The sequence below is a fragment of the Nuphar pumila genome, chromosome 7 (assembly GCF_984573655.1).
Source record: "Nuphar pumila chromosome 7, dmNupPumi1.hap1.1, whole genome shotgun sequence".
In the NCBI taxonomy this organism is placed as follows: domain Eukaryota; kingdom Viridiplantae; phylum Streptophyta; class Magnoliopsida; order Nymphaeales; family Nymphaeaceae; genus Nuphar; species Nuphar pumila.
This window is the reverse complement of record NC_143255.1, coordinates 118,165,279-118,190,061: the sequence shown is the minus strand read 5'-3', so window position 1 is coordinate 118,190,061 and position 24,783 is coordinate 118,165,279. Positions and strand designations below refer to the sequence as shown.

The window sequence follows — 24,783 nt, the reverse complement described above, 5'->3', positions numbered from 1 at the left end:
GCTATATGTGAACTTATGTAACAGGGACAGGCAATTTTCGTGGCGTGTCCCTAGGGACACACTCGGACACGACATGACACGGAGAATATTTTGATATCATTTTAATATTTTTAATGGTTTTAAATTTTATTTTATTAAAAATACATTTTAACATTAAAACACCCAAAAAAGTTTTTTGTTGTTTAAAAAATAAAAAAAAAATCCATGTCCATGTCCTGCTTTTCCAAAAGATTTTCAAACTTTCGAGTCGATCTGCATCACGCCTACTCGCATCTTTGTGACATATATGTGAAACTCAGTCTAGTCGAAGTTGACCAAACGCCAACTTGCGTTTCCTTCACGTTAGATTATATGGTAATTAAGGAATGACAAGGAAGGCTCCATAGTTGCAACATCTAGGGCCCACTGTCCAGGTTGCCAGTTTGGTCTTATTGGTCAGGATTTGATTTTTTGAATTATAGGCTGGACTCCCAACCAATTGGGTCTGGTAAAAAACTAAGTCCAACGCAAATTTTGTAATATGGGCAGATGATTGTGATAGTTGGATCTGGATCTGGATGTGGATCATGTGCGTATCTTACATAATTGGAAGGAGAGACCGATTCAAATTCTGATGGACATTAATGCGATGCCGAATCTAGACCCGATTAGAATACATGCTCTAATCAGATATTGTATTTACAAAGTGATGCAAATATGTTAAATGAAACATATTAAATAGGATTTTAGGGTTTTTTTTTTTTTTTTTAAATTCAGAATGTAGAGATATGATCTACTAACTTGATATTACAGTGAGGGATAAGCTCTTGGAATGGTCAATTCTAACACATGAGTGGGTGTTCATAAGGTTTGAAAAATCAGTCGTCCAAATTTTTTTGTAAAATTTTCAGGCTCTAATTATAGTTTTTTAGTCGAAAGCACATGATCCGATTCCGAGTAAATCAATCATGCTGAACACATTTATAGGATCAAAATTGCGAAACACCAGAAAAGCTGAAAAACCCATTTAACATACTTCTTTTAGCATCACTCAACATTGAGCATATAGAAATGAGATGAAATCATGACAGATTTGAGCCGGACACTGAATCCAGATTCGGGTTAAAACACAAATCCGAATCCGAATAACAATTGGACCCGACGTATCCGTTTCTAAAAACGTGGTTTGTCACGGTCACGTCTGCAACGCGACTCACGAGGGCTTGTGGGCCCCACTGGGGAAAGGGAAGCGACGGGCGCAATTTGAGAATTGATAGGAGCGTTGGCGACCGTTCGAAGACTGAGATGGCAGCCTGAGCTCTTGTTTGGGAGAAGGTATTTACGAACTCCTCATCGTCGCGAAGGAGGAAAATTCCTTTCCGCGTGCGTTTCAGTGTCATCATCTCCTAACGCCTCGCCTCTTATTATTCCTCTTCTTCCTCTTCCTCCTTCTTCTTCTTATCCTCTGTAGGAATACTAAAACATCTTTTCCCCACTCATAATCTGAGAAGGCAAGAGGTAAAACCCCTTTTTTTGTTTCTTTTTTGGCTGCTTTTCTACGTGAGATGTGAATCTTTTCTTCTGTTTGTGAACCAGAAACATATTCATTCAAAAAAATTGAATCAGAATTGTTTCTGTGGTCGTGTTTCTTTTGATTCGTCCGTCGATTCACTTTTTGTTTTTGGTGGGTGAATTTGCTGCTCCGTGTGGGTTTGCATGCTTTTGGGGGGTAATGGTTGGTTGGTATCGTCGACTTGCGATGCATACAATCGGCACTCGGCCAAGAATATGTCGCGATTTTGTTGGATTGCTTGCCTGATTGGTGTTTGGGAACTCGTAGGTGAGATTGGAGTAGAAGGGTAGGTTTATGGATTGTGAAGTTCAGATATATTTTGGAACAAGTTTGATACTGATTAAGTCTCCATGGGTTCTTAGTTTGATTGAGTCTCTTATGGTTTATCTTGATCCACATTATGTTGGTCATTTTCTTTTTTCAGCTCTTGCTAGCGTATGTAATTGGATGACCCTCTTAATTCCTTTTTTTTTTCTAACTTTGAATGGGCGGTTACTTGGAATGCTTGGTCTTGAATTTTGATTCAATGTGTAGTGAATTTTAGGATGCTTGAGATTGATTCGTGGATCGGTTTATAATTAAATTTTCAGTTAGTTTTTTTAATGGAACTTATGCTTTTAGTGGTGATTTTTTTGGCAATTAATTTGTTATTAGTAAAGGTGAATTTACCAGTTTGTGCGTGAAACCTAGTAGATTTTGAATTGCGTCCATGTTTTAGGGCATTAGATCTGACCCAACGATGTGTCATGTTCTTTGCTAATCCAATTCTATGTTGCATCAGTTTGTACTACAAACAAGGTAGGGAGTCGAGGAATTGAAGGTCAAAATCCTTGAAGGAATTACTGGTGCTTTCAAACAATTTAGGGGGTCCATGTTTCCTATTCAAAACAAGTTTGACAGAGGCATAGTCCTGGGCCAAGATCTGATCTCTCTGCTGCAAATTATATATCTTCTGTCCGACTTGCAGGATACGACTCACATTAGTCTCTTGTGAGTACGTATCTCGAAGATTGTCCCACATTTGTTTGACTGTATTATAGTAAATTAGACCATTTGCAATATGGGGTTCGATACTATTCATGATCCATGACATAACAATGTCATTATCTTCATCCCAAGTAATATATTTCCCACTTTTTCATTTGGTTCAGTTTCCAACAAAATATGTTTTCTACAATGTCCAGATACCAACATCATAAAAGTTCTGGACCACTTGGCATAGTTTATTTCATTCAATCTCATAGAAGAACCATATGAGAAGGGATTTGAAAATGCCTTATATTCCCCAATAGTCTCATTTTTGGAATCAAATTTCGGAGCTTCACCCATAATGAATAATACTAACAAGGTATGAGAGATATTTGATGCTAATACTGCTGCAATAAACCAGAAAAAAATCAGATTCACTCTCTTAATCACTCAGAATTAGAATTTGGGATGTTCATCAACCACACGCCAGCTGACACAGGAGCAACGTATTTCATGATCACACGTCAGCCAATTTCATGACCACACAAGGCTGTTCAACCCACATCAGAAACAAATTCATGCCCACACAAGGCTGTTCAACCCACATCAGAGATAAAATCACGCCAGCAGAGACAAAAATCAACGTATTTCATGATCACACGACAACCTATTTCACGACTACACAAGGTTATTCAACCCACATCAGAAACAATGATAGATCAGATAAAAAAAATAGATTTGAGAAAACCAGAACCGCGTCAAACTCGACATCCAAGTTCACGACCAAAGATAAGATCATTTTGTTTATGATCTAATATGAGCACAAAAAATCCCACGACACAGAAATCACGACAGCTTCATATATAAAAAAAAACAACTGCTCCCCACGACACAGGATTTACAGCAAGACAACAAATTTCGACATCCAGATCCTTGAGCATCCAGATCCAGATCTGCTATTGATCAATATAGGTTTTCTTCACTTCCACAAAAAATTCCTTTTTTTGTCGCATCACCCAACTCTGCCGTAACCCGATCCTGTTGACAAGTTGTCACCGTGACCTTTAGATCTGATTACAGATCTGTGTCATGACATTAGTCAGACATCAGATCTGTTATCAGATCTATGCAATTAAAAAAAGAACAGAATAAGCACACATGTTTCCAATTTTTTCGAGCCTTTTGGTGTAGATCGATCACGTGCTCACGCTCTCGAGATCTACTGCTCTGATACCATGTGGAAACTTCAATGAGGTGCACAGGAACCGAGAGAGAGAGAGAGAGAGGTCGGCAGGGAGAGGAGAAACTCGTTAACTTCATATTAGGGCTAATCTCCTCTAAATTAAATAGAGAGAAGTCTAAATGAAAAATTACATACAAGTCCCTCCTTATATATGAAATATCAAATAACCCTCTTTTAAGAAAAATGAAGCTTAAAACCTCTAAAGGTCAACTAATCTTAACAGCTAGGTTATCTTACAATATGATATATGGTCTCATACACCCAACTCTTAGGCCCTTTGAATACACTTTTCGATAACTTTTTACAATGTTGCTTTTAGCCTTGGTGATTGAAGGTCTTTCATCTATTGGATCTGTAATTCTTTTTGCTGATCTACACCAGGGATTCTTTGATTCCTTGTTTGACATTTAACTTTTACTTTGTTCCGGATTTTGCGAATCCAAGTAGCGGAAGTACACGATTGTGGACTTCATGTTGTGTTTGGAGATAATGTTTAGAGTTTGAAGGATTTCTATGCAATTTCTGAAGTAAATCTTTTTCTTTTCTTTTTCCTGGTAAGAGTTATGCAAGATTTGAAACTTTTTCTCACCTTGTGAATGTCATTTTGAATTTTGGAGTTCTGCTGTCTCATTCGGCCAAATTATTACAGCTGAGTTCGAGAGTTTGATTGGGTTTTTAGGAAGATGGCCAATGTCCCGAACATGGATGATTTTGATCCTTTGTTGCTAGAGTTTGTATTTTCTCTTGATTAAAATTGCAAAAGTTCATTCTTTCAAAAAAATTGCAAAAGTTCATAATTGTCAATATCAGGGAACATAACTGCATCATGAGAGAATTGGGAAGGGGAAAGAGGATCCCTTTCATTTGAGAAATGCATTATTTCTTCTTTTTGCTTATCATCTCTTTGGACCTAAAAAAGGGGAAAATAAATTAGCTTTGTGATACTAAATTTCTAGTTCATATTGTTATCTCTTTTATGGTAATCAGTAACTTTTTGCAGTTCTTGGGTCTTTTTTGCCCCGTATAATATTACTTCTCATTAATAAGAGAAAATAGCAAAATAATGAAAATGGGGGGAAAAATTTACAATGTTATTTTGGCTTTAGATTTTTTATATTAAGCCATCATCAACTTATCTACAACTTTGAAGAAGATGATGTGTTTGAGTGTATGTTAACCTATGTCACATGGGTGCGGGTGCGACACGGGTGCGGCTCAATTTCAAAAAATTTGGACACGGGGACACGAGTATATATATATTATATAGTTTTTAAAAAAAATATATCTATATATATATATATTTAAAAAAATATATCTAAGACCAAGATTGTACTGAGCACAGTCTGGTAAAGACTGTACAGAGCACAGTCTTGGTAAAGACTGTGCAGAGCACAGTCTGGTAAAGACACAGTCTTGGTAAAGACTGTGCAGAGCACAGTCTGGGTTCTAAAAGTATATATATTTTTAAAAAAATATATAAAAGATAAATTTTTTAGTTTTTATACATTTTTTTCCTAAAAAATAGACAAAAATAGACTCGGTCAAAGTTGACCGAGTCCAAAAAGTGGACGGACTCGGCCTCGACTCGTTGATCGAGTCCGACTCGGTGTTGACCGAGTCCGAGCCGAGTCCGAAGCCGCACCCGTGTCCGCACCCGTGTCGGGGCGTGTCGACTCGGGTGCGGCGCCTCCTTAGCCGAGTCCGTGTGACATAGATGTTAACAGATTGCTGTTGCATCAGCTAAATGCTAAGTGTTGTCCTTTTTTCTTTCTTATTTTATTGGTTTGTCCTTTTTTCATTTTTATCCTATTGGTTGATATGCATACATTGATATTGAATTTTCCATCTGATGTCTCTGATCATCATAATGTATGATGGACAGATTATTGTTAAAATGTATTCCTATATATATATATATAGATAGAGAGAGAGAGAGATACATATACATATATATCATATATATATATATATGTATAAGTATCTCTATGTATATATATCATTTACTAAACCCGATAAAGGGTAATTTAGACTTTTCACATTTTATGCATATTCCAATAGGAATATGCTTGTACTTTTTATTTTTATTTTTTCTTCTTTATTTTTTCTTTCTTTTTATTTTTACTTTTCTTTTTTGTACTTGCATTGTGGGGAGCCCAATCTAGTCGTTGGGCCCCTTCAACGGTCTTGGAGGGCTCCAACGACTAGATTGGAGCCCCTCCAAGGGTCCCTCTTTGGTTCTTATAAATAGGGGTTCTCCCCTTGTACAATTAAAGTTTTTCTTTTTGGTGTGGGAGCCTAAGCTCCTTTGCATTTCAATAAAGAGATTTATTTTTATGCCTTAAGTGTTCTTTGGGTGCCTTTGTGCACATCTCTTGTGAGGAATTAGTGCTTGTATGCATTGTCTCTTTGAAGACATTTTTACACGGTATCAGAGCTTGGTTATTATAGAAGTGAATAGTGTGCCACTTCATTTCATTGCGTGCCTCGAAAGTCATGCACTCCATTCTCTCTTGGATTTCAGTGTGAAGACCTTTTGCCATTTGCATCAAGAAGCATACTTCATCAAGTTCCAAGGAATTTCTTCTCTCCTCTTTTCTTTTCTCAAATGGGGGAAAAGGATTCACACTTCTCTCTTGGGTTCAAATTGAATGGCTCAAATTATCATGTTTGAGCCAGAAGTAAAGAAGTCCATATCAAGGGTAAAAGGCTTTGGAGATATGTCTAAGGCTCAATACCGGAACCGAAACCAAAGATTACTTTGGTAGAAAGAGGAGAAATAAAAATTCTTGAAGGTGAAGAAAGAAATAAAGCTCTTGAAGACTATTCCAAGAAGCATGACGAATGGGAGATGAGAAATTTTAAAATCCTGTCATGGATTTTTTCATCCGTTGAGACAAAGATCAATGCCAACATCATAAAATTCAAAAAAGCTTCTCAAGCATGGCAATATCTTGAAAAAATTTATACTTCAAGAGATTTATCTCACAAATATTATCTTAAAAAAAGGGCCTTGACCCTCCAACAAAATGAAATGACTATTAGAGAATATTTTGCAGAATTGTCATCCATTTGGGATGAACTTGCCATGCTTGAACCCAAATGGAGTGGTGAAGCCATTGAGCTTAGGCATAAGCAATTGGAGGAGGATTGATTTTTCAATTTTCTAAATAGGCTTAGACCCGAATTCGAACAAATACGATCCTTCTTTCCTCCTTCACTTCCCCTTCTTTTGAGGATGTTATTATCAAACTAAGTGGGGAAGAAACCCGTATGGGTATAAGCAAAAACAACTCAAGTGTCATTGCAACATCCTCCAACCAAGAAGAAAATGATGGTGTGAATGTCGTTTCAAGACTAGAGAACAATTTGAGAACCTACAAACCTCCCCACTTCAAAAATCAAAATAAATGATCAAGTGGTCAAGGAGGTAAAAGAGACTATAACAAGATTGTGTGCCACTTTTGTAAGGAACCGGGACACATCAAACCGGTTTGCCCAAAATGGAAGAAGTTGCTAGCTATGGCTACCGTATCTCAACCTCAAAAGGAAGAAAGTTCATCATCTTTAAATGGAGTTCTTTCTTTGCATCAAATTGTGGAAGCACTTCAACTACTTCTCAAGGGGGCAATTTTTGAAGCGGCCACGTCCACCTTCTCTCCTCTCGGTAAGACTTCTTGGCTTTTGGATCCGGGTGCCTCTTTTCACATGTCTCCAAATATTTATTCTCTTTCCAAATATTTAAAAATTCCTCTCCAACTTTTGTTTCAAACATGGATGACACTTTTCTTGAAATCAAAAGAATCAAAAATTTTGAAGAACAAGGTTTTTATATCCCTAAAATTAGATTTATACCAAAATTGAATTTAAATTTGCTTTCGGTCTCTCAACTCTCGGACCATGGATGTGATATAAAATTCTCATCTAATAAATGTTGGATACAGGATCGTCGGTCCGTGTAGTTGATTGGGAAGGCTCTATGAAGGGAGATCTATACTATGTGGACTTTCTTCGTATTTCAAAGAATCATTTTTGTAATGTTGTGCAACATAAAGACATTAATGTATGACACAAAAGACTTGGGCATCCCAATTTCACCAAAATTTCTTATTTACCTTTTGCCAAACATCTATATAAAAATAATTTCACTTGTAATGATTGCACTCTTGGAAAAATGAAAAGTTTGCCTTTTTATCAAAGATCTATGTTTACTACAAAACCATTTGAACTTGTTCGTTCGGATGTTTGGGGTCCGGCACCCGTTATCTCAAAATGATGGTTTGCATATTATGTCATATTTGTGGATGATTATTCTAGATATTCTTGGATATACTTTCTCAAACATAAACATGAGGTTTTCTCAACTTTTAAAACCTATCATATGATGATTAAAAATAAATTTGACGAAAATTTGAAAATTTTTAGAACCGATTTCGGAGGAGAAAATCTCTCAAATGAATTTAAGAGTTATCTTGAAAAACATGGGATAATCCATAAAAAATCATGTCCCAAAACTCCTCAACAAAATGGTTTTACCGAAAGAAAACATAGACACATCATTAAGACATCTAGGATCGTTATTATTTCTCAAAACATTTCAAAAAAATTTGGACGGAGGCGGCTCTTGCATCCGTCTATCTCATTAATCGTCTTCTATGCAAAAATTTAAATAAAGTTTCACCCTTTGAAATTTTGTATAAAAGAGACCCTGATTATAGTAGGTTAAGAATTTTTGGGTGCAAGTGTTTTGTTCTTACATATAAGAATGATAAACTTTCACCAAAGGCCATTCCATGTGCTTTTCTTGGATACTCCAAAACTCAAAAAAGGGTTTCGATGTTCTGATGTTGAAAACGATAAATTGTATGTGTCTAGAAATGTAAGTTTTCTAGAAAATGTTAGTGGGTTTGAAAGATATGAATCTCACGAGGAAAATGTAGATTACTCTTTCCTGTTCGATCTATTATCTAGAGATGATGGCATTAGTGATGATGAGTCCACACAAAATAATCTTAACAATAATGAAGTAGAAGAAAATAACAACTTTCCTCATCCATCTATCTATCAAGAGATTGATGATAGAACATACAAGGAGCTGATCACCTATACACATAGAGACAAAAATAGTTTTACAAGTGTTATAGAAAAATATAGTGAGCCTAATGTAACAACTACATTAGGTAATGAAAGTTCGCAAAGAATAGAGAGAAATAGGAAACCCCCTTCTAAGTTTATATCCTATGACTCCTTCTCTCCCAAACATAGAGTCTGTCTTAGTGCCATTCACTCATACATAGAACCCAATTTTTTTGAAGAAGCCAAAAAGAGTGATGAATGGATAGAGGCTATGGAAAATGAACTTAGAGTCCTTAGAAAGGCCAAGACATGGGAATTTGAAGATCTTCCCAAAAGTAAGAAAACTATAGGGTGTAGATGGGTTTTTAAGGTCAAAACCAAGAGTGATGGGACTCTTGAGCGATATAAAACTCATCTAGTTGCTAAGGGTTATGGTCAAGAATATGGGATAGACTACGATGAAACATTTGCTCCTATTGTACGAATGGTTACAGTTAGGTGTCTCGTTATCATTGCGTCAATTAAAAAGTAGAACATATACCAAATGGATGTTAAAAACGTCTTTTTAAATAGGGATTTAAATGAAGAAATTTACATAGATGCTTTTCCTGGAATGAATTGTCCTAACGGAAAAGTTCTTCGCTTACGAAAAGCGCTTTATGGTTTAAAACAAGCTCTTAAGTCTTGGTATGACCGTTTTAACAACTTAATGACAAAAAATGAATTTATCTCATGCTATACTAACACTGCCCTATTTGTGAAGAAATCTTATGCAGGAATTGTAATCTTGCTATTATATGTTGATGATATGTTAATTACAGGTGATGATGTCAAGGGAATAAATTAAGCATGCATTGACAGAAAAATTTGAGATGTTAGACTTGGGATTTCTGACATATTTTTTAAGCATTGAAGCTGCCTTTTCTCATAGAGGATATTTTTTATTTCAAACTAAACTTGTTTGTGAGGTTATTGACAAGTCATGTATTACTGATGACAAAGTTTGTGAAACCCCAGAGGTAGTTGGATCAAAGATGAAAATTGATGATGGGATTCCTCTAGATAATCCCACTCCTTACAAACAACTGGTTGGATCATTGATGTATCTTAGCATCACCAGGCCCGATATATCTCACGCAGTTCATATCGCCAGTCCATTCCAACATGCCCCTATATCGGTACACATGAGTGCCGTTCTTCGCATCATCAGATATATAAAGGAGACAATACATAAGGGAGTCTTTTTTTCTTCATCTTCTGAGTTAAATTTAATTGCATATACTGACTCTGATTGGGGATGTGACCTTAATAATCGTCACTCTACCACTGGTTTCTGTAATTTTTTTTAGAATCATTGGTCTCTTGGAGATGCAAGAATCTCTATTTTCTACCGAAGCCGAGTATCGAGCCATGGCATCTACAACCATGAAATAATATGGATTCGCCGCTTATTAGAGGATATGGGAGTTCGCGTTGAAGAACCAACAAAGTTATGTTGCGACAACAAGAGTGCGATATATATATTGCCAAGAACCACACCTTTCATGAGCGCAAAAAGCATATTGAGATGGGTTGCCACTATGTCCGAGAAGAATACTTGAAGAAGGTCATCGATCTCCCATATGTGACATCCGAGTATCAACTGACTGACTTCTTCACTAAGGCGCTATGCTCTCCTAGATTTAATTTTCTTCTTGGAAAACCTGCGGTCATCACACCGTAAGTTTGAGGGGGGGTGTTAAAATGTATTCCTATTGTATATATATATATAGATAGATAGAGAGAGAGAGAGAGAGAGAGAGACATATACATATAGAGATACATATACATATATATCATATATATATGTATGTATAAGTATATATATATCATTTACTAAACCTGATAAAGGGTAATTTAGACTTTTCACATTTTACGCATTGGAATATGCTGTAATGAAATATGCGGAAAAGAAATGTATGTCCTACAATGGACATTCACACATAGAAATCAAAGAACAAGTCCAAAAGAGGACATACACAAAAGCCAATAATGGCTAGAAAGCATAAAATCTTATAAATGCACTAAAGGGCTTGAAGAAGCCACACATTACAAAGGGGGAGACCCCACTTATTTATAGGCAAGAGAGGAGTGAGGGAGAGTTAGAGAAAAGCAAGAGAGAGGGACCATTGGGAGTCCCAACAAGGAGTCGTTGGGCTCCCAACGGTCACAATTGTGACCGTTGGGGGCCCAACGACTCTTTGTTGGGGCCCCCAATGGCTGTGCATTAAATGCACAAAAAGAAAAATAAAAAAAGACAAAAAGAAATGGAAAAAATAGAAAAAGGTAAAAGGAAAAAAATAGAAAAAGAAAAAGACTAAAATGCCCCTATTGGGCGAGTTTACAGAACTACCCCTTATCGGGTAGTGAATGACAAATATATTTATATATATATAGATATATATATATATATAAATATATATTACATATATTTTAACACCCTCCCTCAAGCTTTACGGGGATTCAACGAAAAGCTTGTTGAGAAGAAACATGAAGCGAGGAGCAGCAAGAGCTTTGGTGAAGAAGTCCGCCAATTGGTACTCGGATGTGACGTAGGGCAGTGTAATGGTTCCTTTTAGGTATTCATCTCGAACATAATGGCAATCCATCTCAATATGTTTAGTACGCTCATGGAAGGTGTGGTTGCTTGCAATATAGATAGCACTCTTGTTATCGCAACACATCTTCGAAGGAGTTGAGATGACGATGCCCATATCACAGAGGAGACTCCTAAGCCACACAAGCTCCATGGTTGTAGTGGCCATTACATGATATTCCGCTTCAGTTGAGGACAATGATATTTTATGCTGCTTCTTGCATCTCCAAGAAATCATAGAGTCACCTAAGAAAACATAAAAACCAGTGGTTGAGACTCTATCATTGGGATTTCCTCCCCAATCAGCATCTGTATAGGCAATTAAATCAAGTGATGATGAAGAGGAAAGAAAAACTCTCTTAGTTATGGTGTTCTTAATATATCTGACAATCCTTAAGACTGCACTCATGTGCACAGTTGTAGGTGCATGTTGAAATTGACTGACGGAATGAACTGCATGAGCTATGTCTGGCCGAGTGATTGATAAGTATGTCAGAGACCCAATGAGTTGACGGTAGGGAGTAGGATTCTCAAGAAGTGTCCCATCTTCCAGCCTTAGCTTTGCATTGATAACCTCAGGGGTTTCTGTCTTTTTATCATCCGAAATTCCAGACTTGGCACAAATGTCAGCAGCAAGTTTCATCTAAGAGAGAATATACCCTCGGGGTGAATATGCAACTTCAATACCTAGAAAATATCTTAAGAAACCAAGGGCAGACATGTCAAAATTTTCTTTTAAAATTTTCTTAATATCATGGATTCCTTGCTCATCACTTCCAGTGATGATCATATCATCAACATATAGTAGTAAAATAACTACAGAGGACCCTGCACTTTTCACAAATAACGCAGTGTCAGTATAACATGAACGAAAATTTAAGCTAGTCATCACATTGCTAAATCTGTCATGCCAAGCTTTTGGAGCTTGTTTTAACCCATATAGTGCCTTTTTTAGTTTAAGAACTTTGTTTTCACCAATGGATACTCCTGGTGGAGGATCCATATAGACCTCTTCACTTAGTTCGCCATTAAGAAATGCGTTCTTAACATCCAATTGATAGATAGGCCATTTTTTAATGGATGCAACCGCAATAAGAGTCCTAACACTAGTCATTCTAGCTACGGGAGCAAAGGTTTCCTTATAGTCTATTCCGTACTCTTGAGCATATCCTTTGGCTACCAACCTAGCTTTATAACGTTCTAATGACCCATCACTTTTAGTTTTAATTTTGAAGACCCATCTACATCCAATAGACTTCTTTCCAGTGGGTAATGAAGTTATTTCCCAAGTTTTAGCTTTTTCAAGGGCACTAAGTTCTAGTTTCATGGCTTCAACCCATTGAGGAATGTTTTTGGCTTCATTATAGTGTGATGGTTCATGATAAGAGTGTAATGCAATTAGACATGCCCTATATTTAGGTGTTAGAGATTCATAGGAAACAAACCTATTAGGAGGGTTGGAGATTCGGCTAGATCTCTTTAAAGAGGTTTCTTCTATGTTGGAATTTTGAGAATATTTTTCTAAGGCACTTATGGGAATTTCTTGACCACGCCTAGCATAGGTTTGAATTGACCTATTTTCAACATCATTACTTTCAATTTCATCATTACTAAGAGGAGTATCCTCTAAATCATTGGGAACATCCTCTAGGTGAGGAGTCACATCTTCTTGAGAGAGAAGATCAAATAAGAAAGCATATTCGCTTTCATCAATATCTTTATTTTTCTCAAAGCCGTTTTCATTTTCCAAAAAGGTAACATCTTTGGATACATATAGTTTGTTGCTTTTGGGATCGAAGCACCTAAAACCTTTTTGATTTTCTCCGTATCCTAAGAATACACATTCGATAGCTTTAGGAGATAACTTATCTCTTTTATGTGTAAGGACAAAACACTTACACCCAAAAATTCTTAACCTATTAAAATCGGGTGTTCTTTCAAAAAGTTTTTCATATGGAGATATATTTTGAAGGGATGAGGATATCATTCTATTTATCAAATAAGTGGAGGTTAAGGCGGCTTTGGCCCAATAGCATTTAGGAATTTCTTTGGAAATGAGAAGAGTCCTAGTGGTTTCCAAAATGTGTCTATGCTTTCTTTCGGCTAGACCGTTTTGTTGGGGAGTCCTAGGACATGACCTTTGATGACAAATTCCATTGATTTCCAAATATTCTTGAAATTCATTTGATAGATATTCTCCACCGGAATCGGATCGAAGAATGGAAATATTAGTTGAAAATTGATTTTTGACAATCATATGAAATTTTTTAAAAAAGTTAAAAACTTCGGATTTTAAGTTGAGAAAATAGATCCACACATATCGAGTGAAATCATCAATGAAAGTAACATAATATGAGTATCCTCCTTTTGATATGACCGGAGAAGGACCCCAAACATCCGAATGAATTAATTCAAAGGGTCTTTTTGACACAAATGTTCTCTTTGGAAAGGGGGTGGATTTCATTTTTCCAAAAATACAACTCTTGCAAACAAAATGTTTCTCATTACAAAATTTCTTTCCAAAGGGAAAGGAGTACATTTTTTAGAAGCTTGGATGTCCAAGTCTTTGATGCCAAGTTTCTATATTTTTATCTTGGACATGATTACAAAAAGAGTTAGTGGGAAGTTTCAAATTGGTCATGTAGTAGAGATCTCCCCTCCTATGGCCTTGCCCAATCCGCTTCCCGGACTGGAGATCCTGTATAAAGCAATCCTTGGTTGAGAAGGAGATTTCACACCCATGATCACATATTTGAGAGACAGATAAAAGATTTAAATTAAGTTGAGGTACTACTCTTACATTTGGCACAAAAAAATCTTTCGAAAAATCTAAGGTTCCAAAACTTTTAACTTGTAAAGAGGTACCATCGGCGGTGGAGACAAAAGAGTTTTTGGAGTTGCTACATACATTGGATAGTCCATTTTCGATAGGGGTCATATGAAAAGATGCTCCAGAATCAAGAATCCAAGAAGGCGTACCTGGAGGAGAAGAAGAGGCAATGGCGGCTCCCGAAGTTTACGGCGATTTGAGTAGAATTTGAAGTGCTTCGAATAGTTGAGCAAGGGAGGACTCTTTCTCTTTCATTGGCTCCTCCTTCTTTTGGGGAACTTCTTCAATAGTAGCAACTTTACCTTTTGGAGGCTCATTTATCTTTGGACAATTAGGTCTTATATGACCCGGTTCTTGACAATGATGGCAAATAGCTTTCCTATAATTGCCATTATAGTTATTTTACCTCCCAAAGTGTGGAGGCTTATATGCTTTCATATGATTGCCGGGTCTAGACACGGCAAGAACTTCATCTCCTCCTTTAATCATGCCAAGACGTGTTTCTTCTTGGCATATTTCGGCTATGACATCTTCCAATGGAAGTGGAGGACCTAACTTGCTCATATTCGGGCCTAAGCCCATGTAAAAATTGGAAAAAGTGTTCTTTCTCCATTTGTTCTCTTCTCATTTCAACATCTTCACTTGATACCCATTTGAGTTCAAGAAGGGATAGCTCATCCCATAAAGGTCCAAGAGTGCTATAGTAATCTCTTACACTCATTTCACCTTGCTTAATGGTACAAATTTTTTCTTGGATAAAGAATTGACGAGCAAGGTCTTTTTGGGTATACATACCTTTCATTAAGAACCATGCTTCATTTGCTAGGCGGAATTTAGCAATGTTGGTGCAAATCTTTAGCTCCACGTTGTTCATGAACCATGCAAGAATTTTTGCATGCTTACTTTCCCAATCTTCTACCTTGGATTGGTGATCTTCAATAGCCTTCATGCGAGCACTTCCTTCTAGAGCCTTTTCTTGATCACTATCAATTTTCGTAAGTTGAAGTTGAGGTTCCCTAATGGTTCCCATCACATATCCCCAAAGCTTTTTACCTTTGAGGTTGTTTTCCATGACGGCGGCCCACATCATGTAGTTCGTACCATTAAGCTTGAAGGAGAGATCAATCTTTTGTTCTCCTTCCATTATATAGTCAAGAATGGAGGACAAACAAAGAGAGAGAGAAAGCTAGACAACTAGCTATATGAATCAAGAGCACAACCAAGGCTCTGATACCATGTAATGAAATATGCGGAAAAGAAATGTATGTCCTACAATGGACATTCACACATAGAAATCAAAGAACAAGTCCAAAAGAGGACATACACAAAAGCCAATAATGGCTAGAAAGCATAAAATCTTATAAATGCACTAAAGGGCTTGAAGAAGCCACACATTACAAAGGGGGAGACCCCACTTATTTATAGGCAAAAGAGGAGTGAGGGAGAGTTAGAGAAAAGCAAGAGAGAGGGACCATTGGGAGTCCCAACAAGGAGTCGTTGGGCTCCCAACGGTCACAATTGTGACCGTTGGGGGCCCAACGACTCTTTGTTGGGGCCCCCAATGGCTGTGCATTAAATGCACAAAAATAAAAATAAAAAAAGACAAAAAGAAATGGAAAAAATAGAAAAAGGTAAAAGGAAAAAAATAGAAACAGAAAAAGACTAAAATGCCCCTATTGGGCGAGTTTACAGAACTACCCCTTATCGGGTAGTGAATGACAAATATATTTATATATATATATATATATATAAAAATATATATTACATATATTTTAACATATGCTTGTACTTTTTATTTTTATTTTTTCTTTCTTTTTCTTTTTACTTTTCTTTTTTGTACTTGCATTGGGGGGGGGGCAATCTAGTCGTTGGGCCCCTCCAATGGTCATAATAGTGACCGTTGGAGGGGCTCCAACGACTAGATTGGAGCCCCTCCAAGGGCCCCTCTTTGGTTCTTATAAATAGGGGTTCTCTCCTTGTACAATTAAAGTTTTTTTTTTTGGTGTGGGAGCTTAAGCTCCTTTGCATTTCAATAAAGAGATTTATTTTTATGCCTTTGTGCTTGTGTGTTCTTTGGGTGCCTTTGTGCACATCTCTTGTGAGGAATTAGTGCTTGTATGCATTGTCTCTTTGAAGACTTTTTACAATTATGTATTATTATTTTTTTAGGCTAGTTCTTCCGGAATGATCACAAATCCTTTCTTGAACATAGATCTACTCTAGGATTTTCATTCCCAACCTTAGCATTCAATGCATATTCCTGAATAATCTAAGTATTTAATTATTCAATGATTTTATTTTACCTAGTTCAATATTAACCAGATTAGTCGACATTACTATGTTCTGATGCAACAATAAGATTTTATTTGTAACAAGTAGTTTTTTTGACTGGTTAATTGCTCACATTTATATTGTCTTAGTACTATCTTGGCCATGGCAAGAAATGAGATCTAATGTGCTTTTTTTATCTAATAAGTATCTTGTCAAAATAGAGATGTTTATTTTAGGCTAGTGCTATGTTGACCATCTTTGATATCAGTCCCCCTTCTGTGACAGGATCTCAGACTCACTGGGTATACATCAGTACCATGGAATTCCTTGCTTTTGCCATGTATTTGTGATGAGACCTATTGCTGAAGAATGTGGGTCAGCTTTGAATTGTCATTAAATCCTGCTTTATGACTTGAGTGTTGGGAAATTATGAGCAAGATGGGTAGTCTTGGCCGCAGGTATGGATATTGGACATTAGTTGCCATCATTCCAATAATTTGTACTCTTTTCCTCATGAAGCTATTGATATTTGGGATTGACTTTTTGTTAATATTTACCTTTCTACGTGGAATGGTTCTCTTGCACCTTGGTTTGGTGACTCTTTTTTTTCTTTTCAGTGGCATCATAAGAAAGCCTAGTGAGACAATGAGACTAATCATTACAAGTATATTTGGAGTTGTGTTCGGTTTCCTGATAGGTATCTCTTTCCCCGCAGTTTCTTTGACAAAGGTATGATGAATTTGCCATCTATTTTAATCTTCTTCTGCATGAAGTTTGTCCTTTCTTAGTTAACACCATTTGTTTTGCTTACGTTTTGAGCATTGACTTGTTATTGTGGACCCTGTTTTGGCAGTTCAACTTTCCATCTAGCCTTCTGCCTTCCATTGATCTTTCATACATTGAGGACAGGAAATCTGGGCTCACCACACAGACATTGTTAAATCATGCTTGGACATCTCGAAATCGCACAAAGCATGGCCATGTCATAAATGATACGTCTAAGGTATTTGTATGTTTGGATCCTGGATAAGTTTGAGTTTGTGCACCAAGAGGCAGTATTTTTATGAAATTGTATTTCCTTACCTGAGGAATGGGAAAATGCCCACAATTTGATTTCTGAATGATCTGGCATGCAAAAAGAAATGTCCCAGGCATGTCAAAAAAATAGATGAAATAACTACTCTTTCATATATTTATGTCTGAACAGTGAGACATCACTTGAGTTGAGCATTCTGTGAACATTGACACTTTGGTTCAATTAGCTTGTCCTTCAATGATAAAATTACATAATATGATGGTCTTGAATGCTATTATCACCTTGTCTGACAATTCTTATTTGTAGTGGTACACACACATGCATACATTTGCGCATGTGCACAGAGGTTTCAGAAGCCAATTATGCTTTTGTTGCATGTTTCTGGTTACTCCCATGTTCTGTTCACCCCTTGTGTCCAAGTAGGTCTTAGTGTGTTTCTTTCATAGGAAGACAAATTCATTTTGCAATTCTTACGTATTTTCTCCATAGTGATTGAATGTTGACCTAAGGAAATTCTGTCTATAGTGATTGAAAGGTGCCTTAAAGCATTTTTAATGCAACATTGGTTGATCCCTCTGTGAATATAATGCAGATTTATGTTCCATCAAATCCCCGTGGTGCAGAGACTCTACCCCCTGGCATTGTTGTCCCTGAATCAGACTTCTACTTGCGCAGATTGTGGGGTAAGCCCAGTGAGGTGTGTGCCTTCAGATTATATATATTTGTGGTTTATCATTATTGCCTGTTTTTTAATCTTCTATGGGTCACTTATACGGTAATATGTGCATGTGATGCAAGAGAAGTGAAACATAATGATGGTTCATTATATTTCATGCTTGTCTTTCTCAACGTATAATCTTCCACGAAAATATTGAAATCTAGGCTTTATGGCCACTGATAAATCTGATCCAGTGAAAGATGCTGCTGGTAATAATTGGTGCAAAATGAGATGAACTATTGATGAAGGGTTCTGTCTAATCAAGTGTGTGATCTTTTTCATTTTTGGGGTAGTATAATAGATTTTGTTTTTTTGAAAGTCAAGCTGGGCTTAGGCGGACCCCTACCAGAACAACAGCCACCCCATGTGGCAGAGGGATTCGATCCTGGGCCTTCAGCTTGACACAGGACCCTGTTTACCACATGGTAGTATAGTTGATTGTTTTACCACCTATGAGATGTTTTGGGATGCAGTTGGTGTCACCATGCAGCAGCTTTGAATTGCTTCAACTTTGAGATATGCAGCATTGTAAACGGAACTGGAATAAACTACAGCAATCTAGCTTATGATTAGGGTAATCTTTAGATGGGACATATGCTGTAGGCTAATAAGTAGATTCGTCGTTGGGTTGTGAATTGAGCACAAGTCCTTGTTTATTTCACGCTGGCCTTGGCAGGCAACTAGTTTGTGGATACTCAAGGTTTACAATCCCTATCCCAGGAGCATTCTTAATGCACACTTCTATACCCTCTTTAGACCATCGCTTGATGCATCTTGATAATTCCTTTTGGCTTGAACATGGTCAAGAATATCTTTAGAGGCCACAGCTATTCCTCATTTCAGCTTTGAAATATTCTTTGAAAACCTCATCCCTAGAAGCCTCCTCGAAAGGGCTCAAGTCAAATAGTGGAGGTTTTAAGCTCTAAAGATTGGAGAACTTTCAGCCATTAGGCAACATGGGGTGTCTGACATTGAGGCTGAGTTAGGATATCCTTAACTGTGGTATTTGTTTTGGATCTTTTGGTTCTTTTGATCCTTCTTTGTGTGAGAGTCTTCTTAGTGGAATTGAGGACCCTTCTTTATCTACTGTAGAACATGTCTTCAGGGTTCCTCTTATTCATATCTCAACAAATCTGAATCAAATGTCTTGTAATTTTGGAATAAGAATTTGAAATACAGGTTCAATTGGCTTTCTTCTCATTGTTTTAAATTTATGCACATGTACGTGTGGTGATCCTTTTTAAATTGCTTCTGCTAGCATATGGAGGGGTGCATGTGTGTTATAGTCTGTGATGGTATTGACCAATGATAATTGTGGATGCTCTTGGTTTGCATTAGATCTGATTTTTTAAAGCTGTAGACAACCCTTGGGTTATGTTTGATTTAATCATTCTTTATTTATGTCTGGTAAAATTGATTTCACAGTGAAATTATGGGATATGTCATTGTTATGTTACATCCTCCTGGAATTACTTTGCAATTTCCACCGAAGACTTTGAAGGAGGCAGTTAGAGGTGACATGAAGGGTTGTAAAGTGACCGAAGTTGTAGCTCTAGATAGACAGAAGTGGAGAAATAGGACTCGCAAAGCTGACTCCATGTAGTTGAGATAAGGCATGATGACATGATGATTGTTGTTGTGTTAGTGTGCTATAGATTTTTGGCCTTTTATTCCCTTTCCATAATGAGGCTTACAAATTGGTGGATATTATCAAGCCTACCAGAAAGTAATTAAGTCATGTTAGGCATATCTAAAGGGGCAGATCCTGCTTTGGTGAAAGAACCTATATGAAACCAAAGAGCACATCACGATAATATATTGTGGTTTGCGACCATAACAGAATCACGCACATATCAAGGCCTTAGTTTTTGTCTTCGACACATTTAAAGCATTTCTCCTCTGTACCATGTTCTTCGTCATTCAGTTCTTTGGATCGATTAATCCGGACGACCAGTGCATATAACGTTGAAGTCCTTACTTTGTTAATGGCCTTCATATGTGCCAGAGCAACTTAAATAGTCTATGCATTCCTGCTGCAAAATTTTATACAAGTGATTTCATCTGTCACAATTTGCACAATCAATCTGAAATCTTTACCTTGGCTATTCTCTTTAGCTGCCTTTTGCTGTTTCAGACTTGTTGCTTTCACTTCCTTAGTAGAGCTAAATGACTGAATTTGCTTTGTTGTGCAGGATCTGCCAATTAAGCAGAAGTATCTGGTAACTTTCACTGTTGGTTATGAACAGAAACACAATATTGATGCTGCAGTGAAAAAGGTACAGCTAATTTGTTCTGCATAAACCTATTTGCTTATGTCTACACTTATTTTTAATTGATGATGTTACATTAACAGTTCTCAGAAAAATTCACCATTCTACTCTTCCATTATGATGGACGGACAAGTGAATGGGATGAGTTTGAGTGGTCAAAGCGGGCAATTCACGTTAGTGCAAGAAAACAAACTAAATGGTTTGTAAAGACTGGCTTGACTTTCTATTGGTTGTTAATGTACTACTAGTTAAAAACAAGGAGTGGCAATCAAAAATTCAATTTCAGGTGGTACGCAAAAAGGTTTTTGCATCCGGACATTGTGGCTGCATATGACTACATATTTCTCTGGGATGAAGACCTAGGGGTTGAGCACTTTGATGCTGAAAGGTACTCATCTGGTCCTCGTTACTTCTATTCAAAAGATTCAGCATTTGAAAATTGTTTTCTGTTTTGTGCCCAGATATATAGAACTGATAAGGAAACACGGACTTGAGATCTCACAGCCTGGACTGGACCCAAACAGAGGGCTGACATGGCAAATGACCAAAAGGAGAGGGGACAGTGAAGTTCACAAGTATGTGTCAGCAATATGCAGTTTGGTTAATTCCGCCTCTTCTATTGTTTCACATCAGGATATCTGCTTGCCCTATTCATCTTATTTAGGCAAAGCATCAATAGGTGCATGATCCTTAACTAAGAGTATTTTGTGTGTGCATTTGCTTTATTCAGAAAAACTGAAGAGCGGCCTGGCTGGTGCCAGGACCCACATTTACCACCATGTGCAGCGTATGAATCTATCTCATTATGCTAGTTTTCCTTACCGTTTCGCATCGATGATCCCTTTATTGACGTATTCCCATCTCCAGGTTTGTAGAAATAATGGCACCTGTATTTTCTCGAGAGGCATGGCGCTGTGTATGGCATATGATTCAGGTATGTACTTCTGTTTGTTTTCTCCTTATTAATTTCATTAGTATTATATCTGAGCACCTATTGCTGTATCTTGTGATTGCAGAATGACTTGGTTCATGGATGGGGCTTGGATTTTGCTCTTAGAAAATGTGTAAACGTAAGTGCTTATCTTTTTTTCCTCTATCTCCACTTGAATGTGTGCCTTGTACCTCTGACATGCTTCTTGCATTTAGTTTTTTCTTACCATGATCTAACAACTATTTAAAGGTCCATTTGGTTGTTTTGAGGATAGAAACTTTCCATTTGCAGAATTGTGATCCTTGGATGAAAGATATTGCATTCTTATGTATTGTCATATTACTGAAACCTAGGATCCATGTGTTGTGTATTGTTTGGAATTTTGGGGAAGTACTATTGAGGATTACTTTCTGGTATCATCTTTAGATTGTAATGATACATCTGAAATTATTTAGCTCCAACCTAAATATTTTTTAGGCAAATTTTCAAAATAGCACCTAAATAGTGGGCAATAATAAAAAAACGCACCTAAGGTTTTCAATTTGTGAAAATCACACCTAACCTTTACCTAATTTTTTCATTGTCAATCAAAAAACAAACTATTTGGCAGTTTGTATTAGCCTAACTAAGGATAAGTTTTTAAATTTACAGTTTTACCTTTGTAATTAATAGAATTAAAATCTCTCTCTCCCCTATGTAACCCAATGCCCTTGCTGCTGTGTGCAATGGCTGCCACCAAGCATAGTCACAAATGTCGTTCTCAGCAATTTCTCTGGACATTTTGAAATTTTCTTTGTTTTTATCAGAAAAATCCCAGGAAAATACCAGCATATAAAAAATTTAATAAATATATAATAGAAATAATTTCTGAAAATTGGTTATTAAATCTCTCAGTAATGAAAACATAAGAATAGCATAAGAAAATGGAAAAGCAAGTGTTTCAAATGGGTGGGTATACAAATTAGTCCCATATCAAAGAGGAGTGGGGGACAAGGGCCTCCTCCCTCCTCTATTTAGTGTGGCCCTTTCCTTACGTTAAGAGCAATAAAAAAGCGTGGGTTACCACGTGGGACAACAGTCACGTGGTCCCTTTTAATTTTTAAAAGGTGAGTTGCTATTCTGCTCCTACAATTTATTTTTCTATTCTGGGCGTCTTTGGTGCTTCGGAAGTCTCGATTAAATCTCAAAAAAAAAAACACGATAATATTAACTTATTCAAAATAGGTGAGATTTTGAAATTCTCGCGAAATTATCAGATTTATTGCATTCTCTGAATATCACGCGATAATATCGCTAGATTGTCAAAAATCTCGGCGATATTTGTGACTATGCCACTAAGTCCTCTCTACTTTACCTGCTATTGAAGTAGCTTTGCTGCTGTTAACTTTATGTTTACATGAATAAAAGAAAAAAGATGGTGGTGGTGGTGGTGGTGGCAGTAGAAGGGAAAATTAAGATTGATGGTTGGTTGTGAGAGGTGTAATAGAGTGAAATATATGAGCAATAACAAAAGCAAATGTCAAGCTGGTGGTGGCAGTGATAGATGAAAGAAAAAGTGATGATGGGTGGTGGTACTAAGTCGGTATTGGGGATTGGAGAACAAGCAGATGATGGCAGCTAAGAAACAAGGGGGAAACTGAGAGAGAGATGGAATAGGAAGTGATGATGGTGGTGGACCTGGTGGTGTTAAGTGGGTATTGAAAGAATAGAGAAGAAGGAGATAGTGGTGGCTGAGAAGGGGGGAAGAAATTGCAAACTGAGAGAGATGAAAGAACTCAAGAAGTGATGATGGGTGGTGGTGCTAAGCCAATATGGAGAGAACAGAAAGGGAGGTCGTGGTGGCTGACAAAGAGGGGAGAGTAATGGTGAGAAGAGAGAGAGAGAGAGATTACAGGTATAATAAGTGTCAGTAAAACAAATTCAACACTAGATTGGACAAAAGACTAGAATTTTTTAATTAACCAATTTTTTTTTTAAGTGAGACTAAGATTTTGAAAGACTGCTTTTTTCTATCATCACTCAAAAGTTAGCTGCATTTTTAAAATTTCCCTACTTTTTTATAATGGAAAATTTTACTCCTGATGTACATCATAAGGTTAAGCAAATATGCCAAATTAAGAATAGAAAAAGAGTGCAATTTTGTAGTATTACCAAAGCTTACACTAATACATTATTTGTCCAAAATAATCCTTAAGAGTGTGTTTGCATCCCATGGAAGAAGGTGTCATGGCACCTTCTTCTGTGGAATACAAATTGGACCCCCCCCCCCCCCCCCCCCCACACACACACACCACCACCACCACACACACATGAAATGAATCCGTGGAAAGGGAGGTCCAGCATGTAAAATGGGAGGGGCTTTCTGCAAGGAAAGCAGCTCCCTTGTTTGTGTTGCATTGTGGGGCCCGCAGAAATGGCACAGGTGCCTATGCATTTCCGCAGAAATCCCCCCTTTTCCGTGACATGTGAACAGGCCCTAAGTGAGAGCTCTCTAATTCTCCATGTGTCCACTATGTTTCTATTGGCTATGGTATTCAATATTCGCGCTGGTATATTCAGATTTATTTGATGGCTCAATTGCATTTTATGTTGGATTTATATAAATAATGTAGCCTGCACATGAGAAGATAGGAGTGGTGGACTCTCAGTGGATCGTACATCAAGTTGTTCCATCTCTTGGGAACCAGGTAATGAATACTTGTCAATAAAGATATCCTATTCCTACGAAGAAATGGGATTCACGTGAAAACCAGTTAAATTTTCTCGTCTTTCAGGGTCAATCCCAGAATGGAAAAGCACCATGGGAAGGGGTATGTAACTAATAATAAGAAAAAACTTGGCATATGCATTTCTAAAGATGCATATATTTGACTTCTGTTTTGTTGAAACTGGCAGGTTAGGGAGAGATGCAGAAGTGAATGGACCATGTTCCAGGGTCGGATGGCAGATGCAGAGGCGGCATATTTTGCAGCGATGGGATTAACTCAATCCAATTCTTCAACAACTTAGAAAACTAGTTATCGATTGACTGATCAACGCAGAGAAGACATATTTTGCAGCAATGGGATTAACTCGATCCAATTCTTCTTCGACAACTGAGCAAAATAGTTAGTCTTTGTGGACCAGATAGAATATTGTTCATGTGTTGCTGCCCAGCAATTTCGGTTAATAATAATATACATTTTTTTGTTTATTTCTTGTGTTTGTGTAACATTTGGTATTTCTGTAATGTGATCATAGTTGATTTTGCACCTA

The 24,783-nt window shown here is 37.1% G+C and overlaps 1 protein-coding gene across 3 annotated transcripts; it reads left to right on the top strand.

Annotated features, from left to right (window-relative positions):
* Nucleotides 1-1,274: 1,274 nt before the first annotated feature.
* LOC149833140 (uncharacterized) lies at nucleotides 1,275-24,783 on the top strand. 3 transcript variants are annotated; one of them, XM_090014937.1, is made up of 15 exons: nucleotides 1,275-1,497; nucleotides 16,859-17,031; nucleotides 17,191-17,302; nucleotides 17,427-17,576; nucleotides 18,202-18,306; nucleotides 20,520-20,603; nucleotides 20,681-20,796; nucleotides 20,884-20,985; nucleotides 21,059-21,172; nucleotides 21,328-21,384; nucleotides 21,465-21,531; nucleotides 21,614-21,667; nucleotides 24,141-24,215; nucleotides 24,303-24,338; nucleotides 24,424-24,783. In XM_090014937.1, exons 2-15 carry the CDS (start codon nucleotides 17,003-17,005, stop codon nucleotides 24,535-24,537), a joined length of 1,215 nt encoding a protein of 404 aa, XP_089871063.1. In that variant the 5' UTR covers nucleotides 1,275-1,497; nucleotides 16,859-17,002; the 3' UTR covers nucleotides 24,538-24,783. The 3 variants fall into 3 exon arrangements, with proteins under 3 accessions (XP_089871063.1, XP_089871064.1, XP_089871065.1); XM_090014938.1 differs by lacking the exon at nucleotides 24,303-24,338; XM_090014939.1 differs by lacking the exons at nucleotides 24,141-24,215; nucleotides 24,303-24,338.

What these genes read in the sequence shown, in the direction of transcription:
- LOC149833140 (XM_090014937.1), top strand. Translation starts at nt 17,003, where the DNA reads ATGAGCAAGATGGGTAGTCTTGGCCGCAG. An exon ending in TCATAAATGATACGTCTAAG is followed by an intron (nt 17,577 to 18,201) that starts GTATTTGTATGT and finishes AATATAATGCAG; the next exon opens with ATTTATGTTCCATCAAATCC. An exon ending in CATTTACCACCATGTGCAGC is followed by an intron (nt 21,385 to 21,464) that starts GTATGAATCTAT and finishes TCCCATCTCCAG; the next exon opens with GTTTGTAGAAATAATGGCAC.